Below are 26,905 nucleotides of genomic sequence, written 5' to 3'. Positions count from 1 at the left end.
TAAAAGCCCATTAAACATGTTTTGAACATATATTCTTACCTTACTGATTATTGTTTAGTTTAAGGTATTGGAAACATTTAATTCTCTCTAGTGAAGGGGTGTCCAATCATAGTCCTGGGGGGCCATTCCACTCCAGGTTTAACAGGTACAATGATAATTAACTACAGCGCTCTCTCGCTATAAGGCTCAGTTATAACACTCCTACAGCATGTTCCCCAGTTCCCTATACTAGTGATTCATGCAATATTTCTACAGTAAACACAGTACCGGTGTTGTTCAAACTAAACAACTTCTCAGTTTAACCTGTCTCTCCCTTTTGATACAGTATCTGAACTGTATTAAAGCTGCACAACAAAATAAATAGTAGGCCTATTACATGGTTAGCTTTCCAAATGCATTTACTTTTTTGTTACGAGATGAGCTGCGTTTTTCTCCGAGAGATGAGACGCTTCAGCCCCGCTCCGGCAGCCGAACCTGGGGCGAGCCCATTCCCTCTTCCCCTCTCCCGACCCGCTCCCCTTCTTGCACTTGGTTTGCTTGTCTGTCACTTTGAACTGAACGTCTGACCGCTGTTTAGCCAGGCTATTTACAGTTTAAAAACTGCTACTTAAAATGATCCACAAGTGGAAATGTGGAAATTGTAAAAAATATAGCGTTGATGACATGGTTCTTCATGCATGGTTAATTCACAGAAAGCTACATTTTTGCTTCACTCTATATGCATTATAGAAAGGAAGTTATTTTATTTTGTATTTTAGTCAGATGTGTGTTGTTGTGTCCCGCCACAACACCCCCCCACCCCCTCCCCCATTTATAACGCTCATATCGTCTGTCCCCACAAGACCAACTTAGAGAAGAAGCACTGTACTTCAGGGTCTGGATGGTTTAACAGGCTCAATTAAACAATTCAGAACAAGGGTTGGAACAAAGACCAGGAGTGGAAGAGGCATGTCTGGCCACTCCTGGTCTAGTGTATATGAAGTATCGAACAGAACAGACATAGAAATCGCACCCTTCCTAATCAACTGGGCACAACTACATACACATGCCCCGCTGATACACAACATCCTGTTTCCATGGTGATGTGTCCAGGCTGGGCACCACACTGAGGCAGATCCTGTGCTGGGACTGAAACCCTGGCTCTCAGATCACACCGTCACAGCGGGAAGTGGCAGCGCTGCTCTCTTTACCTGCTCGCCTGGCCTCATAGCAGGCGAGGCTCATTTCCTCCTTCAGTTCTTGGTTCTCTATTGCAATGGCCTCCCCGACGGTGACGAACCTCCCGACGGCTATGCTGACAGCCTGGCCCACCCTCTGGATGGCTCGCAAGGTCTTCTCCGACTTCCTTGGCTTGTCTTTGTGGTTAATCAGGGTCGTAATCTGGAACCAGAGGAAAAATATAAGGAGGCCATTCATTTAAAGAATAACAAACATTTCTGATAAGGTCAACATGGTGTTGCAAATGAAATACCACACTTAATTTACTTATGGCCTTTTTAATTATACTAACATTTTATATATATATATATATATATATATTCAAAGGTGTCCTTGAGAAATACAACATATCGAAATGTACATCATATCGAAAAACCCGTGGGAGCGGAAAACTGAGCTAAAATATATATATATATATATATATATATATATATATATATATATATATATATATATATAATATATATATATATATATATAAATCTCCTCCAAAGTAAAAACAAATGCAGGAGAACTTTTGACAGCAACTCCCGTCTCAGAAATTAACACTCAATAGAGTTATTATTAAAAAAAAACTTTTACTATAAATGCATATTTTAAAAGACTGCAGCAAAACCACTAACGTGTTTCGACCAACACGTCTTCATCAGATCACAAACAGGTTTGTCAAGAGAGGGGTCTTCTCCCTCTATATAACATTAATTATACCTTCCAGGTGATCAATGACCTACACCAATGTGAATCATCAGTCAATTACAAAGAGAATGCCAAATTATTAATTGAATCACAAGAGGATATACATAAAGCTTGTTATACAGTAAGAAAAGCCACATACATACAAATATATATTATATATATATATATATATATATATATATATATATATATATATATATATATATATATATATATATATATTATATAAGTCTTTTAAGAATCATATTTAAAATCATCTTTGCTTGTATGCATAACGGTTCAACTCTTCGTTAAGTCCAAATGGTTCTAATCCAATAGGTTCTCATCGCAGGAGAAGTTCAACTAGATTACCACCCCGGAGAGAAAGACACTTTCTCTATTCCAATAAATCTTAATGAATGTGGAGAGGAGCCATGAACAGCTTTCTTATAGTGTTTTGCAATAGAATAGTCATAGTTATTATTTCTAATTGCCGCTTTGTGTTCAGCAAGCCGTAATTTTAATGCTCTCTTTGTTTGTCCCACATAGACCTGTCCACATGGACATGTAAGCATGTAAATTACACCTGTGGTATTGCAATTAATAAAGCCTTTAAATTTTCTCTAATGTTCCTTGCGCATTTAAATGCAAACCTTGGTGGACTATCGTATATAATCTCCTTAAGAGAAAGATCACTCTTCAAAATGTACCAAAGTTTTAAAATAATCCCTCTAATATCATTAGATAGATAATTAAATTTAGTTGAAAAGCAGATTTTTTGATCCCTTTTGTTTTTAGTTGTCTTTCTGAGAAGAGAGTTCTGTTCTGTTTCTTTAGCTTTTTGAAGCGACACATTTATACATTTAAACCATGGTTTTTATATCCTCTAGATTGAAATTTACAAAACGACTGTAAATGACTCCTGAGAAGTACAACATGTTAATTTAAGGAAGGGCCAAGGAAAGGTTGTGTGTGTGTGTGTGTGTGTGTGTGTGTGTGTGTGTGTCTGTGAGGAATCATTACCATTTTGCTAATTGGCATACGTTTTGCATTGTGTTTTGTATCATTTACGGCAGTTCTGACAGCACGCATGAAGATGCCGGCGCCCAGAGCGAAAGGAAAGTTTGCTTCCAAATGCCCTTTATACATCATTTTGTTTAGAATAACGTCCTCGATCACAGATCTGCCAACAGAGGAAGCTGAAGTGATCACAATGAGCAATCATATCCCATATATGCAAAAGGAGACACACTGAAAAAAAACATCACTCTACAGCAGGCAGTTCTCAGAAATTCAGCTACGATGAACATGAAATGTGCTGCCTGTGTCAAGTAGTAAAAATGATGAACAGAATGGGCTAACACTGCTTCCTTCTAAAACACAGTAACTGTGAGGCACACATTTTTTATTTCCTAAAAACTGATTCATTGTAGTAAATCCATGTGCTGACTGACCCTTACTCAAAGTGCTTTTTACTGTAGCCAAATTTATATTATATATTTTTTTTTTCTAAGACCTTTAAGCAAAATCCAATGAGGTATGTCTTTGCTAAAGTTCACAAAAGAAAATTCAAAGCACAGTCATTGTTTTCAGGCAAAACAAATTGGTTAAGAACAAATATTTAAATAAATATTACTACCCTTATTATTACCCTACTTTAGCAGTCTCAGTTAGCAGTATGCAGTAGTATAGAGGAGTCATCTATTCAGGTGATGATATGAAGTTTTTATAGGAAAAAGCACACTAAGCTGATCAAAAGGATAACAAGCTGTCCAGAGATTCTTCAGCAGATTTTTTTTTTTTTTTTTCTGGCTGGAAATAACCTGTTCGTTCAGTGTGCAGACTACAGGGAAAGAAAGGCACTGCAACGTTAAAGAGCTCACACATTCAAACAACCAGGAGAGCAAAGAAACCCTGACCAGTAAGGTACCTTATTACTAATTAGATTAAATCATTTTAATCTGTATTTCTTGACGTTCGTTAGTCTGAATTTTATAATCCGAGTCAATATTGAGGCTAGGGTTACCACTGTTCATTGTTGTTTGGGTATGAGCTACTCTCTCAAAGCTCCACTGTGCAAAGTGTTTTTTTGTTTTTTTTTGTAATTTACTCCTCCCCCCCTCAATGGACAACCCTAACAGACATTTCACAATATTGGTTTTCATCAGATTTTAGCTTAAGTCTGAGTTGTTAATGTAAATCAGGCTTAGAACATTTTTTATGCAATACAAAACCATGTTGCCCGAATACATTTAAACACCTTCCCCTCCCAAGAATTAATTTTGTGGACGCCCATGTATCTATATATGCATACCATGCACTTACCATAGTTTACCCTGCTATGCCTTGTTTATTACTATTCTTTACAACGCTTACCTAGGCTACGCTATACTTTCACTATGTTTATTGCACTTTGCTCTGCTCTTAGAAAGGACAGCCCCAGCACCAGTAGGCTTAGCAATGGGACTCTGTGGATTAGGCCAGTGGTGCGCAAACTATTTATATGCTGCCCCCCTTTCTTAGCAAACATTTGTATTTACACTTGGCGAGTCAACATTTACCTAACTGATAAACCTAAAAAACGTTATCGTTCAGCAACTAAATCTGAAAAAATAAATCTGGGCTTTCACAAAATAAATATTTATTTTGCCAGCTAAATCTGAAGCTAAATGAGCCCACTGAAGCGTTTGATTAGGCATTGTGTGCTGCAGAGCTGCCCTTACACTCCGAGGGCGAATTTGACTCCGCTTCCCTGCCTCCTCTGCATACTACAATGCCAGAAAAATGTACACATTCCAAAACTTAAGAATGTGATTGTTAACATTCATGGTTAAATCTAGGAAAAAATACATGATTTACATTAAATCCGGGAAAAACACTTAAAATATTAGTGTTATTTTTACACTTGGTGCCCCATACAAGAAAGTCGTCATTTCAGCTCTGTTCACTGCAGTTAAACTCACACTCGCCACTTCAAAACATCATTCCTCCAGATCTACAAGTCCTACAGTAATCGCCAATGGCTCATTTGAAAGGTAATAATTTGGACTAATTAGCTATAATTTACTGTATATATTTATAAAGAATGTTATATCCTTTTAAAACAAAACACACACACAACACTAATGCATGCCTTTGTTTCATCTAGAATTGATTATTGTAATGCACTTTTTTCTGGTCTCTCAAAACATGTGGCATCCAGCTACTGTACAGTATATCCCTGCCTACTCACAGGCTAGGAGGGTCAAGCCTTTCCCCCCACACAGGGTCTGACAGCGAAGCAAAAACATTACTGTTCATTCCTGCCAGTCACGTTCTATTAAAAGTTAAATCGGCCCTAGCAAAGGGCAGCAATCAAATTAAAGTACATCCCACCAGTTCAAAGCCCTTCAAATTACCAGGAGTTTCTCAACTGAGGCCAACTTTCTTGCAACACATAAAGCTACCGATATAAAGGAACACAATGAAAACCTTCCACCCACAACCCCGGACCTCTACTGCACTGTACCTAGCCTCAATCAAATAAAAAATTAAGTCTTTTTCTGTCAGTCATCAAGCGCTTTGAATTAACATCCAGTTAATGCGGGCATGCGGGTATGACTGTGAACACAGCCCCTATGATTGGAACATTCTATTGATGCCAATAACATCGCTCCCCCACCACCACCCTCAGTGTGATTTGTACTTGGCAAGGACAGTAGATGGAAACAGGTTGTTGCTGGAGAAAATCTCATTGGCGTGACAAAGGGAAGAATTCCTGGAATCTTGCAGTAAAACCGTACACGTTTTAAGGTTTTAAGTCTTTCTGCTGCTCGGTTGGTTAAAAGCATGATTTTATTTCATTTTTTTCATATTCATGAAAATAAACTATTAAATAAACATTGACATGGCAGTATTAGTTTGTATTATTTTTAGTTCCCATTTAAAGGGATTCTGCAATATTCCTTTGAAAGTCTTTGTTCCTTAGCATATGTATGTAACACAAACATGGCACTACTGTCTCCAAGGCAGAATGTTCTCTAGTTTTAAATTCTGTCTACACTGTATATTTCAATGCCTCAACACCTCTTCACAGCACCTGCATCTACTGACATAAAACAAAAAAAAAAAAATTATAAACAAAAAGTTACAAGGCCGACACGCCATTGGCACAGAGCCCAACAGAATAGAATTGTAAGCTGTAAACTCAGGGCTCAGTGTAACAGTAAAAGCTACTTCCTCTCCCACACCATCAGCAGCAGTACCTTGTGGGAATTTCAGTTTGCAAAAAAAATAAATCTCCAAGTTAAAAAAGAAAAATGTTTTAAAACAAAAAAATTATTGTGCAGTGCATGTACATTAAACATGCATAAAAGAACACAGAGCATTTAAACAGATTCCTACATGTGTGCACACGAGTCCGAACTTCATGCTTGCAAGGAGGCGTGGAGTGAGGGGTACAGGCTGGATTTGTTTCAGTCGATGCAGTGAAAATAAGCTGACTGTTCAGTTTTCTTTAAGGAAAAATAGAATGTAAAGTTACAGAGGGCATTAGGGAGAGAAATAATTGAGCACCTCAGTTCACATCTCACACCTGAATCCTTTAAAACAAACACATAAACACAAAGACATGTAACTAAAACCACCACAAATAACCCACACTCGCAATGCCAGGTTTAGAAAACCGATCTCTTGAAGATCAAGGCAACAGTCGTTCCAGAGAGACACTGTGTAAGAGTACAGGCTCTGCGTGGAGTGCAGGATGCACCCTATACTCTGTACGTCGCCGGTCCAAGTCCAGGCTATTCCTTTGCCGACCGAGGACAGGAGCTCCCAGGGGACGGTGCACAATTGGCCGAGCACCGCCCCGGGGGAGGGAGAGTTAGGTCGGCCAGGGTGTCCTCGGCTCACTGTGCACCAGCGACCCCTTTGGTCTGGCCGGGGGCCTGCTGGCTTGCTTGTAAGCTGCCTGGGGCTGCATTGTCTTCCGACGCTGTAGCCCTGGGTGGCTCCATGGTGAGTCTGCAGTGTGTAAAGAAGCGGGCTGCTAACGGCACACGCTTCGTAGGACAGCAAGTGTTCGTCTTTGCCCCTCTCGAGTCAGTGCACGGGTGGTAGCGATGAGCTGAGTTAAAAAATAATAACTATATTGGGAAGAAAATAACAAAAATAACTGCTTACTACTAAATTATATATATAAAAAAAATTAATTAAAAAAAAAATTTAAAGAGGTGAACCGCCAGCAGTCAGTCACCGCTGTGTGAGGAAATTGTACATCTCGATCATCCTGGGTGAGAATTTCCAGTTCACGACCACCACTACTTAATGCTGCTAACCACTGAGCCAGTTCAGATTGGTGCAGTACAGTTTGTGGATACTTAAAGCTTTCAGCTACTTTAACACACTACAGAGTGTACACGTCAATGCTGCACTTACACACTGTACTGTGGAAACCTCTAAAACATATAACTGTCTCATCAGTCACAAAACCTAAAGCACAGTTGGTGTTGTTTGGAAGTAAATATAAAATTAATTTGCGTAAAATATTCACCATGTACCCTACGCGTGTTTAACTTTTCCCCCATTCCACAAGTTAAAACTCAACTGAGATTATATAATTTTAAAAGCAATACAATCTAAAATGTTAACAGCCTTTATCAAGAGGGCATGATCGCTATTAGAAAATGATTTTTTAAATTTTATTTAAAAAAAACCCCAAAAAACCCCAACATTTTATAAACCTAGATTTACCTTGAACTGTAATGATTCGTCAGGTACCCTTCCACTAAGAAGGGTTTTAGGAAAATAGTCTTGAAAATATTCATAAAGGATCACATACATAATTAATTAGATAACAATTAAAACTAATAACTTGCTGAGTCGGCAGTGTCGGGTACAGGACTGGTTGCTTTCGTAGTGTATTGAGTAGCTAGTTTTGGTGGATAATAAAATACATTTGGACCAATTGTGTCTTTGTTTTTAGTACTTGCTGTCCAATAGATATGAACTGAGCTTTCAATACAGATACAGCTGATGGTACTGACTTGTTTTCTAATACAGAATAACAGTTGGATTACTGTAACCCACCCAATAGTACCTATCAAATAAATGCACACATTCTAGAATAAATTTTGTATTTCTCATACTCATAACAATCAAAGAACCATTGAATTTTAATGGAATATTTTTAAATCCTCACTCCTGTTTTCTTTTTCATCTCCTACATTCTTGGACAATAATAAATTGTAGAGATCGTCCATGTAATCTATTATTACAGCCACTAGAGAGCCAGACACACAGATGAAGCCGGAAGGTGCTGTAGATCCAGGGTTAGTCTGGGTCCTACTGTGCTGATGTGCAGCTTTGATAAAAATCTGCTGACTCTACCCATAGAAACTGTTGTTTTCTCTGAAATCCCAAACCTGGGTTACGAAGCAAAGGTTTTTTTTTCTTTTTTATATTTGATCAAATCTCATCATGTATAGTAAGATTTTGTGAAATTGGAAACCAGTTTACTAAGACCTAAAAATGTACTAAACAAAAACAAAAAACAAACAAAAAAAACAAACATGCATTTGCTTCAGTATCCGGAGTCTGTGATTATGGGCTGACTTGTAGATCACTAAAGTTGCCACTTCAGTTCTTCATTGCTTGCAAATGACCTGCAGAAGCCTAAAGCTGCTTGTGCTCCCAGCAGTACCCCACTATGGTCTACAGATCACTGCAGGAATCTGCAAATGGACTTGAACAAAGACATTTTGCCAAAACTTTTGTCTAAACATATATAACTGATCTTCATTTTTGGTGATTTCTACAGTGTTAACACTTTGTTCCGTGTACAGTGTCTCTTATTGTATACAGCATCAATTCAATTTAAAAACAGACAGTTTAGAAGACATTTTGTATTTAATGCATGTTGTAAGGAATTCATTATGATCGCCCGGTTATCCCTCCTCAGGGCTGTCAAGAATCAACCAGGTAAGTCTTGACAACTTTTAATTTATGTTACTATAATCAAATGAAGGGATGTTAATATTATACGAGCAGCACAGTGTGCAATAAGCTCTCCCGCAAGCCGCCTGCTTCGTGCCGAGGCAACCAATGCTTTTTAATTGTACAAAAATGTCAGTTTCAGTTCGGTTTTATAGTTGGGGTGGGTATCGATTGATTTGGGAATTTTATGAAAATGTCGGTTTCGGTTGGGGAAAATCATAACCGTTGAATCCCTAATTTTAACCCTAATGGACATACATGTGTGAAAGAAACAACAGCAGGGAAAGAGGTTTGTGATGATAATGTACAGTGATATCCACAAAGACTCCTGTAACAGGCCCATGCTGGCTGGCTCTCTGAAGGTGCATGCTGTGTTTATCCAGTGTCGGGTTTCCTGACTTTCTGCAGCAGGTGCTTGTCAGATCCACTGGTGTGGGGCGCAGAGGCGAAGACAGCTGCCTGAAAAATTAACTGGATGTTTGAGCAGAAAAGTCTTAACATAAACATAAACCTCAACTACAAGGCAGAAAACTAAGTAGACATGTCTTGAGAGTTACTGAACCGATTTAAAGAAAAAACAGGTAGCTGTAGCCAGGAAATGTGTCTGCCTTTTTAATGAACATCAACAACAAATGTGGAGGTAGGCAGGCAGCCATTCAGCCCATCAGTGCTTGCCCAGTTACTTGAGACTGTGATAAAAAATCTTAAATGATTCCAACATCAAGAATGTGGCTTAGCAACCCATACCATACGTTTTTGTTGGAAACCGGATCCTATTAACAGAATATTTCTGTACTTGTTCATTCTGTCATGAATGTTTTAGTTGAGTCATTAATAAGCTGTTTTCAGAATGTTTAGATTGCCTCATTAAAACACAAATCCGTTTGTTAACCAAAAGCAAATTACATCTTTTTGATGACTTATTTTTTGTTGCCTTGGCAGTATGTTAAGGAAGCGTCAGCTGAAGGATTATTATTCCGTACATTTTTCAGTTGGCTGATATACCCCTTTTCTGCCTTATGATGCCATAGTGCTTTGCAAAGCAACAAAAAAGGCCGTTTCGAGTACACTATGCCGCCAGTGGTGCCTCACTGCCCCCTCCCCCGCACAGCTTTAAAGGGCAGTGTAATACAGTAGAATGCCCTTCCAATATGCTGTGATTGGCAGTTTAACTTGGAAGAATTTAACATCAAAAGGCAAAACACAATAGTAGTAGAACGCCTTTTGTTGGGGCCATAATTGCTTAAGGAACTAAAATTTCAAGGAAAGTCTGTCTGATAATCCTTTTGTTTTATCAAAAGAAAAAAAAAAAAAACAAGACACAGCTGAGGTATTCTAATAAATTCTAACAGGAGTGGTCACACCAATGCACTAGTTGAACATGTGGGTTAATAAAATATTATGTTTTTATTAATTTATTTGAATGTACTTAGCAGGAGCTTAATGATGTGAGAGAATAAAAATAGCAGGAGATTTCACATAAAGATTTATTTGGTTTCAAAAAATCACCGCAGGGCATAAACAGCTCTCTGGTGATTCAATTTTAATTTCTTTATCACTACACCAACAAAGAACACAGAGATCTGCATCTCATTTTCAGTGAGGTCATGGAATACAGAAGCTCTAATTTTCAAATACAAAAACATCAGCCAAGATAAGGAGTTGTTATAAAACTCCAAAAGCCATAACAATGACTTTTTAACCTGAGCTAAAAGACCTCTTCTAGACTTGCTCAAATTCATGCTATGAGGCATGCTTCAAAACATGACTTGTGAATGGCATGCACAGTGGGGTAGTGTTATCACATGAAGCAGGTCATTCTTTCTAAGCAGGAGACAGGAAAGATGCGGGTTGTTTGGGGGAAAAAGAAGCTCTTACAGAACTTAAGTCCTTGTCAGTGTTTAAATTGTAATGTATTAATGTAAAATACATGTAAAAAAGTTAATTCTTGTGGCTTAAAAGATTAAGCCTATAAAGTATACCAAACGTACATCACAGTGCCCAATGCTCCGTTTAATATTGGTATTTGGGTTTGTGTAATAACACCTCTATGGGGATTTAAGAATAAAAAAAAAGGCTATACAATTTGCAGAAACATGGTAGCCATGAATAAAGCCACGCTTGCAGTCAGTCTGCTCCCCACCTTTGTTTGTGCAAGCTGAGAAAGAGGCAGGAGAAAGGTAACGCTCTTCTGTGGCTTTGATATGAAGGGGGTTTAGGTTTCTAAACTAAGGTCACTTGGAAATGAACGTTCCTTTTGTTTTCGCATCTGCAACTTAGTGCAAAACAACTTGGTCCACTTCAAAAGGACACCGTTCTTTTTGCAGGTTCACTTTAACATTTTTTTCTGAACTGACTGTGCTTTCACATTCCACTGAAACAAATGAACCAAAGTCAATCCTTTTCCCCCCACAAACAGACTAACACCACCTCAGGAAGACTCAGTCTGGTTCGATTAAAAGCAACTCTGAAAGTTCTTTTGGAGCATTCACATGTGATTCCAAAACTAACCGAACCGCACTCAGTTCGAAAGAAATCAGCCTAAACAAACCAAGTGTGATTACACCCTTAAACTTCTGAACTACATACACAGACGTGGACACTACACTGCCGACAGATGGCCTTTCTAAACAATTTGGCTTTAAAAACGGGGTTAAATCAAAGATGAATGGGCAAAGCAGATGCTTAAATCATAGGGAGATTAAAACTTTGAATCTTCTTTTCTTTGAGTGAAGCTTTAATCTCCATTTTAACACAGAGGGTTAGTGCAGTTTACTTGGGTGCAGAACTCAATAGCAATCACCATTTATATTTTCATATAAAAGAGTCTTTGGCTTTTGGAGGTAGAAAGGGTTCTGATATTGCACAAATACTTGACAGATATAATGAATGTACTTGTAAAAAGTACCTGTGCTGCATGCAATAAGCAGTGCTGCTTTTGTCTTTCTTCCTTATACCTGTAGACCTATTAATGACTCAAATGCACCAGGGCAATTGGTGTTATAATATACTGTGTGTACACACACACCCCTTCCCTCCAATGTTACAGGTAAATGGTCCTGAACCATGAGGTAAAATGGGCCTTTCCAAGATAATACAATCTCACTCAAGCTCAGCTGGGATCGGAAACTCCTAGTTTTGGATTTTTCTTTTCACTGCCCTGACCCACTGAATGCCACAAGGTTTCCCTCGACTCGACACTAAAAATATAACCCGCAAAAACAAAACCCTGAATATTTCATATGGAAGAGTCAACTTACAAGGATCTTTTCAATGAGCATTAAAAATACATATCTGTTACAGGCCTGAAACTGCAATCCAGGATCTCAGTATTTCACAAGACAGTAAGATACTAAAAGTGCAAAATGCTGTCAAACACGACATCATCTTTATTAATTTATTTATTTATTGTAAACTTTGGTGGCAACATGACCTAGCATTATTGTCTGGCAGCCAGAGTTTAGCTTCCATGCAATCAGTCACCTTTAAGATCAGAATCTTTCAAATCTGACGTTACTGACACACCCTTGCTATCTCACCATCTCGGCCAGCTGGATTAAGGATTACAGAATCTATTTGATGATTTCACGGTTACAGTATTTTGGGATGTGTGTGCAGCACGGTATCTTGAGAACCTATAATGAAAGGAGAATAGCCTTTTCACACTTGCACACCCGAGCCCACCCAGCGCTGCTCGGGTGTGTTCGCACTACTGTTCAAAGTAGAAGCTGCACTGTGGAACGTGACGTCAAATTCAGTAGACACAGCGCACAGAGGAGCGGTGTGGATTTATTTTGTGGTGTGGATTTGTTTTGAGAATGGATCACAAAGTCGTACTGTCTGAAACAAAGTCTACCAAAAGATTTCACAGGAATTGAGAAATATGGGACTAAAGCACAGCGCCAGTGCTTAAATTGTAAAGAAAGTGGTGCCACGGCACAAGCAATGACAATAATACCACCCTAAGAACCATACATTCAAAATCATAACGTTTACTTGAAAGACTATTGTACGAACTAGTGTTAGATGTTTACATTCACGTATTCTACATCATATACAAAGTAGAAGTACAGGCAGAAAAATTAATTAAAGGCAAGCGCAGGACAAATAATTAAAAAAGCCTGTATACATGTTTTGTTATGTTTTTGCATTTAAATGGTTTAAAAAAAAAAAAAAAAAAAATAAAAAGGCAGTCAGAGGACGTCCAGAAAAAAATAATACACACCCCAATGCTAACATTGGTTTCCAGTCTGCTCTATTATCAGTGATGTGTATGCAACAGAAGCCGCTGGTAGATTACAAAAATCGATTAATTAAACTTAGGCTAGGTAGTTGTTATCTTTAGTATGTTTTTATTCTCTATTAATTAAATTATATCCATTGAAAAAGGCAAGAGAGAACCAGATCGTTATAATTTTTATTGTTTTGGTTTAATATAACAGGCTAATGATCCTATTGAAGTAGGCTACAATATTTTTCTTTTCATTTACAAATTGTCGTTGTTCTTTGTTGAAATTAATGTTCAGCTTTCATATTTTGTTGTGTACTGCTCATTTAAATTAAACCAAGTAGTGCGTGAAGTTGCTCGTACCATTCATGATGTTTTCAAATCAAGTAAGCTTTGTGTATAAAAAACGACAATGGAGTTGCAGCCAGTGTCATCTTACTTAAAGGCACTCAAGCTGAAATCGTACAGTAATTTAAAGTCGGCTACAAACATGGCAGCGGGCTGTCTAATAATAATAACTTTAAAATGTTAGATAGTATTTGAAAAATGTCAGTACACACCATTCAGAAAATGACCATATCGGTCGTTGCAGGTCTGTGACCAAGAACTGCGTCCATTAAATCATAATATTGACTTTTTTTGAATTTTTTTTTTCACAACACTGTTTCGCGCTGTGGTTTAGTCCCGTATTTCTCAATTCCTGTGAAATATTTTGGTCGACTTTATTGTTTCGGACAGTATGAGTTAACCTCGCCCCCAGCCTTGCTCAGCACGGAGCCAGTACCAGATATCTTGTGAGGCCAGAGTTTCACGGTTCTGGTTTCATGGTGTGAAACTAGCCATACAGTGAAGGCTCGACTCCACTCCAGTGTGAAAAGGCTATAAATGTACTGTTACTTCCATACAAGTGCTAAGAACATACAGTAACTAAATCAAAACAAAATATAGTTCTTTTATTAGCCAGCAGGCATTCACTTCCTCATTTAGTAACAAGTTGACTGGGTGTATAGCCTGTCATTACTGCATGTCTGAGTTCAAATTGTTTGAGAGGGTGTCATAGGACCCAAATAAAACTCTGAAGTGGAGTACCCTATATTAAGTAAAGCAGCTTGTTCTGTCATGATGACAAGTGTCGATCCTATCAAAACTGCTTTAAAGGCTTACAAAAACATTTCTTTATTGTGGTGGAGAGGGAATGGGATTCGTTCAGTTCAAATCCTGCAGGGTGCAGCATATAGTTGCACACATACAGTATGATGACCTTTCAGAAAGGTGGAGATCATAGGTGGTAGCTTGCTGCTTATTCTTGAGCTACTGTATATTCCAATGAACAAGCAGCATGCAGAGACAGAACTCTGTATCTGGACTCGTCCCACCAAGATACTGACACTACACAGGAGGTGTTTGTCTGACCCCACCATGGGTCAGTTTATTTGTCTCTTAATGGAAATAATCAAACTTAACTTCATATGTAGGATGAACATATGTACAACCTTCCTACTAATACAGGAAGTGATATTTCGATAATAAAAATTAGCTCAGTTAAGCCAGATCACATCTAATTTAGCGGGCAGGCAAGTACTGTGGAAATCTTATAGCACATGATCAAAAGACAACTTAGAATTAGGGTACCAGAGACTATGAAAAGGGGTAGCTGAAATCAAAGCTGCGTTTCACTGGAACTTTTTGGGACCCAAGGATAGAAACTATTCAAGGAAAGTAGAACATTTCTGGAGACACACACAAAAAACAATACGTTTTACTTCACTGGGCAAAGTCGAGTTATTTTTAATGAATTTAAATTAAACAAGTTATTTTATTCCCCCTGTGGCTTTACTATTTAAGAATTCAAGCACTGCACTTTTAATTGGCAATTTAATCGGTCATTTAAAACAAGAGGTCATGCAAGAGTTAGCGAGGCATGCATTCACCTGTAGGATTTGGAAATACTGATTTCTAAAACATCTGTTTCCAAAAACCTTTCAAATTGTATAGATTTTATTTATTTATTTTTATTATTTATTTCATTATCATCATCATCATCATCAATATATGTACATGCAGTTTAATAATTTGATTGAAAAAAAATTTAAATCAGAAAACAAAAGTAAAGAAGGTTGTGAATCTTAAATTGACCAAAACTGTTTATATTCCAACACTTGCCCTATCAAAAGGAACAACAATTGTGCAATTTGTATGTTTCACACTTAATTTACTGTATCGTGATATGCATCATATCATGAAGACACTGCCAATGCACAGCCCTAATTAAAACCTGGCCCGCAATAAACAGGATTAGATATGGTTACAAGAATACTTCCCAAGAATATCACATTACAGGGTATTCAGCACATTTTAAATCTCTCACAGTACCTTCCTGCTGCAGAACCTTCACCTGGCCCTTGTGACTGCCGATCTTCGCTGGAGATTTTACAGGGAGTGTCCTTTCCAACTAAATGGAAAGGCAAATACTGGACGTGAACCACAAATCATATGGTTCAAAGACAAACCTCTTGCCATTCAAGCAGAGGACAACGTTTTGTAGTCTCGAGGTCAGTGCGTGTCATATGCCAATATCAGTATTAACTGATCAACCACCAGGAGGAGATCCATTTCAGTGTGTAAGGGAGAGAGGAGAACATTTTTTTTAAAAAAATCGGCATCAGTTTCTCCTCACCACTGGTACAGTACCTGCAGGGCTGGCCTTATGTCCTCCAGGGAAGGCAGACCTGTTTGTAAATCTATTGATTTGGTCGTGAAATTTGTGTAAAAAAATAATAAAATAAATAAATCATAGGTATGTAGCCAGGTGAGGAAAATTACAAAGAAAAAATGGCAAAATAAAAACCAGTAGTTTTGAAGCTCCAGTACTAACGGCATATTGCAGAGATTGAACCTGGGAGAGACAACACAGGTGTAAATGCTCCCCTGAGGAGGATACAAACACCTTTTATCATGGCTGTCAGAGAGAATGAGGAATGTAGGTTAGTGGAGACTCCCCAGTGAGTACACAATGGTTTTCCTTGTCACATTACATCAAGTCTGTCAACAGTCTATTTACAGCTTAGTCACTTTCAGTGTAAGCAGTGTTTTTTATTGGAAACATAAAAGGCAAATGTCAGAACATTCATAAACATTTGTAAATGGTAGCCGTATTTGTGCAGAGATGATAGACAAAGAGAAGATGGGATATATTTTATTGGACAAGCTAAATAATAATCACAAGCTTTCAAGACCTCAACGTCTCTTCTTCAGACGAAAGTAGGAAAGAGCTATCCTTCTCTTTGTCTATAAACATTTTTCAAATGCTGAAGAAAAACAAAAAAGATTAGACGAGATGTAAAGAGTCAGCTTGATGAAAATAACGGACCTGGCTAACGGACAATGGAAGCTCTAGAGAAGATCCCCCTCTTGTTATTTGTTTTGCTCAGCTGCAGCAAAGTTATGCTGTCATAAGCCCGGATGCAGGTATTGCAGCAGCACAAACATTCCTTTACATTTTGTTTACATTATTACAAAGTAACTTTGTAAAAACATATTTAGATTTGTGCTTGAGGGTACACGGCATTGTCTTCATCACACAACAGGTGACTTCACTGTGTGCAGGCAGGCTGTCTATCAATTGCACCTCTCTTCCAAACAGCAGAGCACTGGCTACGTACCGTACATTATATTATATATATATATATATATATATATATATATATATATATATATATATATATATATATATATATACACATGTGTGTGTGGGAATTAACAGGAAAAAAATCTCTTTAGAGAGTCTTCTATTTAACCGGCGATCTAGTCTGGAATATTTGTTTCGTGTCGTAGTGTGTCGGCCATACGGTATGTATATATGATAATTAATACATTGTGGATTTCCTTTGCATGATATGTTTTTTTTTATTATTATTTATTTATTTTTAAGTTGTGTTTTTTTGTTTGTTTGTTTGTTTTTTTTAAGACATTTACAGATTCTGTTACAGGAAGAAATACAAACATTTTATTTTTTTATTCTGAAAGAGATCATAGCAATCTTTGCATCTTTTCATCTACGATGCTTTGAAGTGTTGGCTGGGCTTCCACATTTACCGTATCAGCTGAATCCGCCCCTCTTGTGCTTTATTTATTCCACCCAATCTGTCATCGTCGATGCTGTGCCTGCAGCCTCTCGACTGCAGATGCTAATGACAAAGACTGTCAATTTCCCCTCTACATCGGTAGGTGGTAGTTAGGAGACAGCAGCTTCATCAACCCTTTGAATCTTTGTTCGCTACTAACTTCTCATGCTCATGTTAGCCAAACCTGCTAGAAATCAAAGGAAATCAAGTGGCAGTAACAGCTCAGCTCAGTATTACCTCCAACCTTGTTAAAAAAATACATAAGTGTTTTCCTTCCCCACATTTACTGTTCCTTTGTGTTTTGGTAGGTACTGTAGAAGCAGGGGGTATTAACCACATTATTGAGAATCACCCCTATCCCTATTATACTTCTCATCCCAACTGGATCTATTACAGTACATTACTGCAAACTAATGACACTGAACCAATTATGGCAATTAATCAGAAAATTCGAATCGATTCTAAGAACCAAAATCTCTTTACCCACTCACTGGCTAAATGAAATGGTGGTGGGTGGCATTATGTTACTTGTACAAAACTGCCTGGTCTTGCTGTAAGAAAACCATACCCAGATTACTATGCTTCACTTGAGGATTCTGTTAAATATAAATTAGGTTGATCGTTTGTACTCCTGAAGGAAAATATTTGGTTTCTGTTAAGCAATATTCAAGTTAAAAAAAACAAACAAAAAAAAAAACTTTTAATATTTGAATAGTTGGTTAACTTTAAATAGTAATCCTGTCTAAGCAGGAGAGCTTGGAACAACTGCAGGGATGGACAACGCAGTCCTAAACGTGTCCTATTGAGTGTGTTCTACTCCAGTTCATCTTGTAGGGTCCAATACATTTTGCAGGGCAAATGAAACCAACCAACTTGTAGGTATTTCTAATCATTTAGATAATTGAGCAATTATAAAACTGTAAACAATAGCTTACATGCCAGGCAGACTTACAGTTCATGAGAAAGCACTTCAGTGCACTCTGCATACACTCTGTAACATGCAGCTGTTGTATTAGAAAAAGTAACTCCACCCACCAGATCTACAAATCTGTAGAGCAGGAGCAGTGCAGCACATGTGAGTGGCTGTACCATTCATTGTATGCTCCATCATAGATGCACTGAAGACAGTAATTGCAGCTTTCCTCCCTGGGGACAGTGGTTTTCTTTCCTTAAATGCAGACCCTGGCACTTCCAGGTTAAAGTGAGCTTGTGCCCCGTAGGCAAAAATCAAAGCAAACAAGAGCAAGAGGATTTCCTCTCCAGAGATCTCAGAGTTGGCTTTCATGCTTCAGCCCACAGTATACCATGCATAGCAGAACGACACAGAGAACGTAGCGTAAAGGGCTGGCAGTATACCATACATAGCAGAACGACACTGAGAACGTAGCGTAAAGGGCTGGCAGTGTACCATACATAGCAGAACGACATAGAGAACATAGCGTAAAGGGCTGGCAGTGTACCATACATAGCAGAACGACACAGAGAACATAGCGTAAAGGGCTGGCAGTGTACCATGCATAGCAGAACGACACAGAGAACGTAGCGTAAAGGGCTGGCAGTGTACCATACATAGCAGAACGACACAGAGAACGTAGCGTAAAGGACTGGCAGTGTACCATACATAGCAGAACGACACTGAGAACGTAGCGTAAAGGGCTGGCAGTGTACCATACATAGCAGAACGACACAGAGAACATAGCGTAAAGGGCTGGCAGTGCATAGCAGAACGACACACAGAATACAGCGTAAAGGGCTGGCAGTGTACCAGGCATAGCAGAACGACACAGAGAACGTAGCGTAAAGGGCTGGCAGTGTACCATACACAGCAGAACGACACAGAGAACATAGCGTAAAGGCCTGGCAGTGCATAGCAGAATGACACACAGAATACAGCGTAAAGGGCTGGCAGTGTACCAGGCATAGCAGAATGACACACAGAAAGTAGCGTAACGTGCTGCCAGTGTGACGGGCACAGCAGAACAACATAGAGAAAGTAGCGTAACGTGCTGGCAGTGTACCAGGCACAGCAGACCGACAATGAGAACATAGAGGTATGTGGTAATCAGTTGGAAACATCCTACTGTGAAATATAGTGTAAGCATGTGCAACATATCTATGCAATGGCTTCAAAACTCCTACAATGAATAGCCAAGCACAGGTTTGTTCCCAGTCAAAGTAGCAACAGACATTACCTACATATTACTATGATAATCGTGATTTATCAGCCAAATAAATAAAATATAAATTATTGAAATTTATACTTGAACAGCATGACAACCGCCAGTCTAAGTCACTGAGGTTAGAAGAATAAAACTAGACAACAAACTTGAGTATAAAAATACACCTATTGCAATTTGTATATTAAGACATTATGTAGTTTTCCTATAAAATACATATCTTTTTTATTTAAACATTTGAGAATGTTTACTTTCACCAAATGTATTAATATAACAAAATAAAATTGCTAACGTTACCTGGAAGCATTTGTTTTCTTTACTTGTGTGAAGAATCTGTCATTAAGAGAATCAAACTAGGTTAAAAAAAAAAAAAAAAAAAAAAACACACGTGTATTTCAAGGGCGCTGGAACTAGGGGTGCTGGGGGTGCAGTAGCATCCCCTGGCTTTGCATGGCATCCATCATAGATAGGGGTTACAGTTTTATTCAATGGCTTTCAGCACCCCCCACTTAAAAATGGTTCCAGTGCCATTGGTGTATGTGTCTCTGTATATATTTAATTGTATCAGAACATACAGAGTTTTGCACATGGCTGCTTGTATGCAGACAGTTTAATCAAATAAACTGCCTGTCCTTCCATTCAAAGTTAATTTTCTTCTACTTATGCAACTACCCTTTTTTTTACAATAGCAGCACCATGGGAACAGATACAAGCTTATTTTTCCCTGTGCGGGGCATAGGCTGCAGTACAGTACTCATGTCTTTACTGTAGTTTAAAATAAAGAAGCAACACAAGTTGTATTATTAAACGTTTGCCTTATGGTTGCGTTTTATTTTTTGTTTTGTCGTTTTCTTTTTGCAATTACATTTAAATTCAAGTTAAAAGAAAAACTGTCAGAATGTTTAGTCAAAAGTTGCACTTTTGTGAGCTAGCATTTTTTCAATTTTACAAACAATGTGTTTTTATGTTAGAAAACCAGTCATGCTTTGCCAACGTATTATCAAAATGAAACCATGACAAAGTTACGCGCCTCAGCAGGTTGTTTAAAGCCAGTACTTCCCAATGCACTCAGTGCTCCACACATCATGTTTTACTCGTGCACAGTCCAGCGCTGCTTACTGCTCAATGCAGAGCCGGCTCCTCCTTCATTGGATCACAAGGACGATAATCACAATTACCGATAATTGTTCAACGCCATAAATTTATCCACATCATATTACAGAACACATCTGTGTATCAATGCCATTCCTCAACACCTAACCATAATAGATACATTCTACAGAACTTAAGTCGTTAAGTGTCCTTACCCACAAAATACTTGCAAGTGGTCTGCATACTATGGGCTACAACTCATTATTACGATGGCTAACCTAACCCAGCCCCACCCCTTTCCCCATATAATTTTATATGCTATTCAATTTATATAAAAAAAGAAAAAGTTATCTATAACTCTAAGTATTTCTGCCTTCTATTGTGATCACTGAACACACCACTGTGAACTGCAGAGCATAATCATCTGTTACTGCAATAAATATATGTTACTGTAACTGGTTGGATAGCTTTGGTTTACAGTATAAATATTAGAGGAATAAAGCTCACATTGTTTGCAACTGTGCATGATTCTCTATCCAGACAAAGCAGTCATTTGAACAAAGAGTCTTGCCAGGTGCAGAGTCAGCTGTTGCGTGTCCCCTTTTACCTTGGATCAAAATATGAATTATAAAGTAGCTTTTATTTAGACCAGCATTTGTGTACTTCAGGCTGAGTTAAGAACCAAAACGTATAGTGTTTTCTTTTGTACTGTCGTCAAGTAGATTAGTGCTTGACGTCATTCAGCTGGAACAGTATGTACTGTATTTTTCATGCCCGAGGTAATTAAGTTTTTCTATCACCATGGAACATGTTATAACTCTAAGAGTAGCTGTTTTGCCCTTTATGTTTCTGAGCATGTAACCTCCTTTAAATTAAATGCCGTCCCACAGAACCAGCCTGTAAACTTTTTTTATTTTATTTTTTGGTTACACAGATACCTGTATGTATTGGAATGCCATTTCCCTGGATCCCAAATTAAAACGTAGCACTCATGTTGTTACACACTGTCCGGTGTAATATCACTGGGGGTCATGTCAGAGCACTGAAACACAAACCGAATGGAAGAATGACAACTGAGGATTTGGGGATAGGAGTTGAGGAGTTTGGAAGACTGGAGTCATACGAATGAGCACAATTACTTTACTTGAAACAGAAAGGTCACACAATGCTTACTGTTTAGTAGTGCTTGGAGCAGACTGAAAACACACTTAATTGTAGTATTTAAAATTAATTCATGGAAATTGAATTTAAAGCTAGATCATTTGTCACGATGATCATCACATAAATTTTTTGACTAAAAAGTTTTTAAAACTTTTGTATGGAGGTGAGGAATATCAATCGACACATATCTAACCAGCCATGCATCCTCTAACTGTAGGATTACACTCTGGCCAAGGAAGCAGAATGACAAATTCTGATTGAGAGCTTTACAAGGCCCGCTCCCTAACAGAAGAATAGTGAGAACACATCTTTTGGAATCCAGGCTACAGTTTACCATTGTAACAAATATGAGACTCACTTTAACGTTAAGGGTAATAAGTAGAAGCATTCTGTCTAGTGTAAAGTACAAAGCTAGTCTCTCTGGCTAATTGAGTTCTCTAAACTAAAAACTGAGAAACAAAAACAAAAAATAAGTGTTGCAAGAGGCGCATGTTTTTTTGTTTGTTTTTTTTAGCAATTTTTCTAATCTACGTTTGGCAATTTATTGCTTGCAATATTGGTAGCAATTTCATGGCAATTCAACATGGCGCTAAACAAGGTTGCGGCTGCGGTAGCAATTACTGCACGTTTTATTGACGATGAGACTGAAAAAGAAAAAGAAAAAAGGGGGGAAGATGTGGACAAAAGGACAAAGACGGCAACAAGGAATCTCCTAAACTAACGGCAGAGCTGGTTTTAGAAGATCGCCATTCTTACCGCAGATGGCTTTGGTTAGATCTAAAATGTTTTGAGGAGCTGGTTGATCTCACAACGCCCCAAATACAAAAGCAAGACACACTGATTTTACTGTAACTAGGAATGATTTGTGATTATCTCTATGAAAGAAACTACTGCTGGCATTAAGAATGGTAGAAGAAAACAGTGCAATTTAAAATTCCTCAATGAGAAAGATGGCAAATAAGAATGGGTAATTGCTCGTCTTCTATATAGAATGGTACAGTCAAATCAGATGTATTAAATATTGCAGTCTCTATTAAACCAGGCTCTGCTTTCCAGACCGCTTAACAAATTGTGATAGAATTAATGGCCAAAGCCTGTCCTTCCATGATGGAACAGTTAGTGGGGCTACAATCTCTTACAAGTGTGCAGCGGAACCAAACCTGTCATTATAAAATCATGGTAATTAGTTTTATGATGGACGACGATGGGTGGCAAGCATGAGAACTCCAGCGTGGAGAAGTACTAAAGACAAGGCAGTCTATCTTTTGCATTTGCTAACATTTTAGATAGTGTATGTGTGTGTTGCCAGTGCTTAACTGGTCACTTTACAGTACTGTGCAATTCCTCAGAGCTAAATGTTAATAAGATCGATGTAAATAATTGCCCCAACACCACTTAAATTAAACCAGTTGAACTGCTGAGTGAGTGAAAAATCAGATAAGAACAAACTCCTCTTACACAGTATGACAGTTCATCAAACTAGGCCTATACGTACTGCCCAGTATTTAGAGAACCCTCCTAGAAATATTCAGCACTGTGAAATGCCTGTAGTGGTGTCTTATTTCTGCCTATTACTGTTTCACATTTTGAGCCCCATAGTTGCAGAACATTGCAGCTGGGTTAAAATGAAGAAATGAGCCATTGTGATGGGTATCAATCTACTGCCCTCCTTTATGAGCACCCTGCAGTTTCTTTTTCACAGCTTTGTATCGGAGTATATTTTGAATAGTTTCGCTACTATGCTTTTATGCTTAAATGCACCGGAAAGCCGCATACATCCCAGAATACTGCAAAACAGCACACTGAAAGGAGGCGCTGCTACAGTGTTAAAACCTTGACTTCCTTTACATTATTACAGTAACAATTTGAACCGATTTCAAATATATGATTCACTACGAATTGATAATCCAAATGTCTTGTTTGCTGTTTTTGATGGCCTATTAGATATTAACTAACAATTAACAGAAAAATAAATGAAGCACATTATATTAACACGTTTACTAGCTGGTTGTTTATAAATACAAAAGATAGAAGACCAACACAGCTGCTCTTGGTCCATTATTTACTGTGGTTGTTACAAACACATCAGCATTTCAGAGTTCAGATTACCATGAGCACGCAACATAAGCTGCCAAATACTGATCTCTGCATAAAGTTTCTTCAGATTTGGGAAGAGAATCAATCTTACCCTAGTCCAGCTTGCAAAGGAAATACCTCGTACTGTGATCAAAGCTTAGTTTTTCTTTCATGTTGCAATCCTAGTTTTTGTTATAGGGAATGCAATTAAAAGAAACAAAATGGTGAGTAAATGTTGTTTTTTCCACATTTATTTTATTTGAAGAGTTTAATGAAGTTAAAATGTAATGCTATTAACTTTAGGAAAATATGTCTATGGCCACTGCGTTTATTGCCAAGACATGGTAGGATTACAGAAGATTGATCCAAAGGGTAGAGCTATTGTGTCAACTGATAATGCACTACATTTCCTTTCAAATGAGCTGTAACAATTGTTACAGCTCATGTGAAAGGAAATGTTATGTATTATTGTTTGAGTTTTTATTGAAAAACTGGAATACATTTTTTAATTTTTTGTTATTTTAATAATTTTCTTGGCTTCTGTTACCCAGCTACAGTTCTATAACACTGCCTTCAATTCGAATGCCTTTCTTTCCTGATAAAGCAAAGCTGTACAGTTTATAGGCCTGCTCACAGAAGCATTTCATTTAAAGCAGCTTCTAGATATTTGTCTGCAGCATACACTTAGTTTGTTTTTAGTTTGTTTTGCAACTCCGTCCATTGTTTCTTATTACACTTTCACAATGGTTCAGGCCCTCAACTAACATTATTTTCTTTCAAAATTTTGTATTTGGCCGTTTTAAAATGTTTAGCATTATTACTCAAATATAAGTTATACGTTTCGTTTGATGCTGCTGCACCTTATAAATTAACTTTTCTGTTTTGAGGTGTGACATGTTTTGAGGCGTGTGTTTGACATGTGTTATTAAAACTCTACGTCAAAAGTGTTAGCTATGTTTTTATTTTCTTTGGACTGTGTTAATCCGTATTTTACGTGTGTGTAATGTGATAGCTGTGAACGTCCTGTGTTTTGAATTGCATGCGAGCGGTGGAAAGACCAGAATGAATACAGACTTCATTGCCAGCACATGTTTCCAATGTAATGCTTCACCTGCAGAGGAAAGCACAGGATCTATAAAGATTCCGACACTGCAAAAGCCTGCCAATGCAGACAGGTTCAACATGAAAGCAATAAAAAGTACTTACAGTTTATTATATTAGCCAAAGTGGTTGTCTTTCGTCTAATTTACTTTCTTTGCAAGATTTTTAACAACCAAACGAGCACGATGGGCCGAACGGCCTCCTCTCGCTAGTAAAATGTCTCATGTTCTTATTTAAGGTGCACTGGGGCGTTGTTTTGACACATTTGGCTTGAATTTGCTTAAACAGAATTCTGTTCTAACAGCATGTAAGAGGAAGGCATCTACATTAGTAGCCCGTTTGTTTTAGAAATGTAGCATTAAATATAATACTTCACTTTGAACTTTTCACTATTGAATTGGGTATGTTACCAGCGTTTTTAGTAAAGCAGTTCTTTGTCAGAAATACGCTGTTTTTTTTTTTTATCTGCCTAACTAATTTTATTGAATTATTTGGAAGTGGTGATTCATGGAGGTGTTATGTTGTATGTGATCTTTTAAGAACATAAACAAGAGGAGGCCCATTTGGCCCATCTTGATCATTTGGTTATTTATTGTTCAAAGCAAAAACCTCAAGTCATTTCTTGCAGTATCCGTGTGAATCAGCTTACACGAGTCCCATTTTTTCATTCCTTGCTCACATTTTTAGGGCACTTCTAAGATATGTCTGTGTTATTGTGTTACATATAAGAATTAAGAGATTCCTTGTAATTGGAATATTTTCTTTTTATATGCAAGAAATAAAGAAAATGGTTTCCTTTATAGTGCTGCCCTTTCTTACCACTTATTTTATAGTCGGTGGCCATGACCTTTAAATACACTGGAACTTGTTTTCAGCAGAATTTTTTTTTTTTGCATGCCCCAGCAGTTAAAACTGCTGCAATTACACAGTTATGACAGATCAAAGAGCTCCTCTGCAGCTTCTTAATTCCCATAAATTAGAACAGTATTGGTGCCTTTCCCTTAAAATCATTGTGCACCATAATTAATAAAACTGCAATAGCAAATACGGAGATCATGAACATGCACACTAATTGCAATTATGATGCACCATAATATTTAGTGCCCTTTCGTAAATTACTCCCTAAAAGACTGATCCTCAGCTATTACATTGTAATCATGTGATCCTTCCTTTGGAAGATTTAGTTTGGAAAAACAGGTAAATACACATATTCCTTCCATTCTGACCCACCATGATGATTTTGAAAGCTATCAGCAGCTTACAGATGTCTTGCACTCCATTTCCTTTTTTTAAAGCAGGTCCACCAAAAGCCATGTTTATTTAAAGATAAACTGCATACGGCAAGAGATGTCTCGCTCTAAAAACATCCTAACTAAACAAGAAAAACACAGACTACATCCTTGGGCCTGAAAAAAACAATACAAGATTCTCAGATTCACAGAACTTCACACTTACATCCTTGGCTCTTTAGATTAATGAGGATACAATCAGTGATAAAAAATACATAAATTCAAAAGGTACGACGCATGGCAAAAAAAGCACAACATTAAATAAAATTGAGCAACATTGTCAGAGCACAGCCTGGCACTTGTACTGTAAGACAACAATGTGCGCATGTATTGAAGTAATTATAATTCTCTAACAACACAGAATGTTTTTATTTTAAGTACAGTATTTGTCCATGTATGAAGAGCCATCAATGCTGTGCTGCTTTGTTCAGTGACAGTACTGAACTCTGCATGGGAAATAGTAAAGAAAGTAAACACTCTTTTGTACCAGTTAAGCAGGTCACTTGAGAACAGCAACGTCACATAGCCTCTGCTTGCTGCACGACTGTTCAGTCTCACAGGCTGTCTGCAAGTGCCGTCTTGTGTGTGCTGCAATTTGATGCAAATTCCAAACAAAACACAGATTTTACTCCTGATTCAAGCAACAAAAAAAGGGAGGTAGGGATGAGAGGACTAAAGTTGAAATCTTGCTTATCTGAAAATCCTGTTGAGTCCACTAAAATACAGCAACACATGCATTTACAAAGGCACTGTGTCTTCTACAAATGTAGTCGTCGCCAATGTGTTTTTTTT

The 26,905-nt window shown here is 37.8% G+C and overlaps 1 protein-coding gene across 4 annotated transcripts in view; it reads right to left on the bottom strand.

Moving 5' to 3' along the window:
* The window catches only part of LOC121313663 (alpha-catulin-like), an 89,618-nt gene that overhangs the window by 58,158 nt on the left and 4,555 nt on the right, over window positions 1–26,905 (bottom strand). For all 4 annotated transcript variants that reach the window (XM_041246432.1, XM_041246433.1, XM_041246434.1 and 1 more), the window contains exon 2: window positions 1,191–1,380. In XM_041246432.1, the coding sequence (XP_041102366.1) occupies window positions 1,191–1,380 (190 nt within the window). The remainder of the gene's footprint in view (window positions 1–1,190; window positions 1,381–26,905) is intronic.

Source organism: Polyodon spathula, chromosome 3, assembly GCF_017654505.1.
Source record: "Polyodon spathula isolate WHYD16114869_AA chromosome 3, ASM1765450v1, whole genome shotgun sequence".
Taxonomy (NCBI): Eukaryota; Metazoa; Chordata; class Actinopteri; order Acipenseriformes; family Polyodontidae; genus Polyodon; species Polyodon spathula.
The sequence above is the reverse complement of the archived record's forward strand: the minus strand, read 5'-3'. Positions and strand labels throughout refer to the sequence as shown.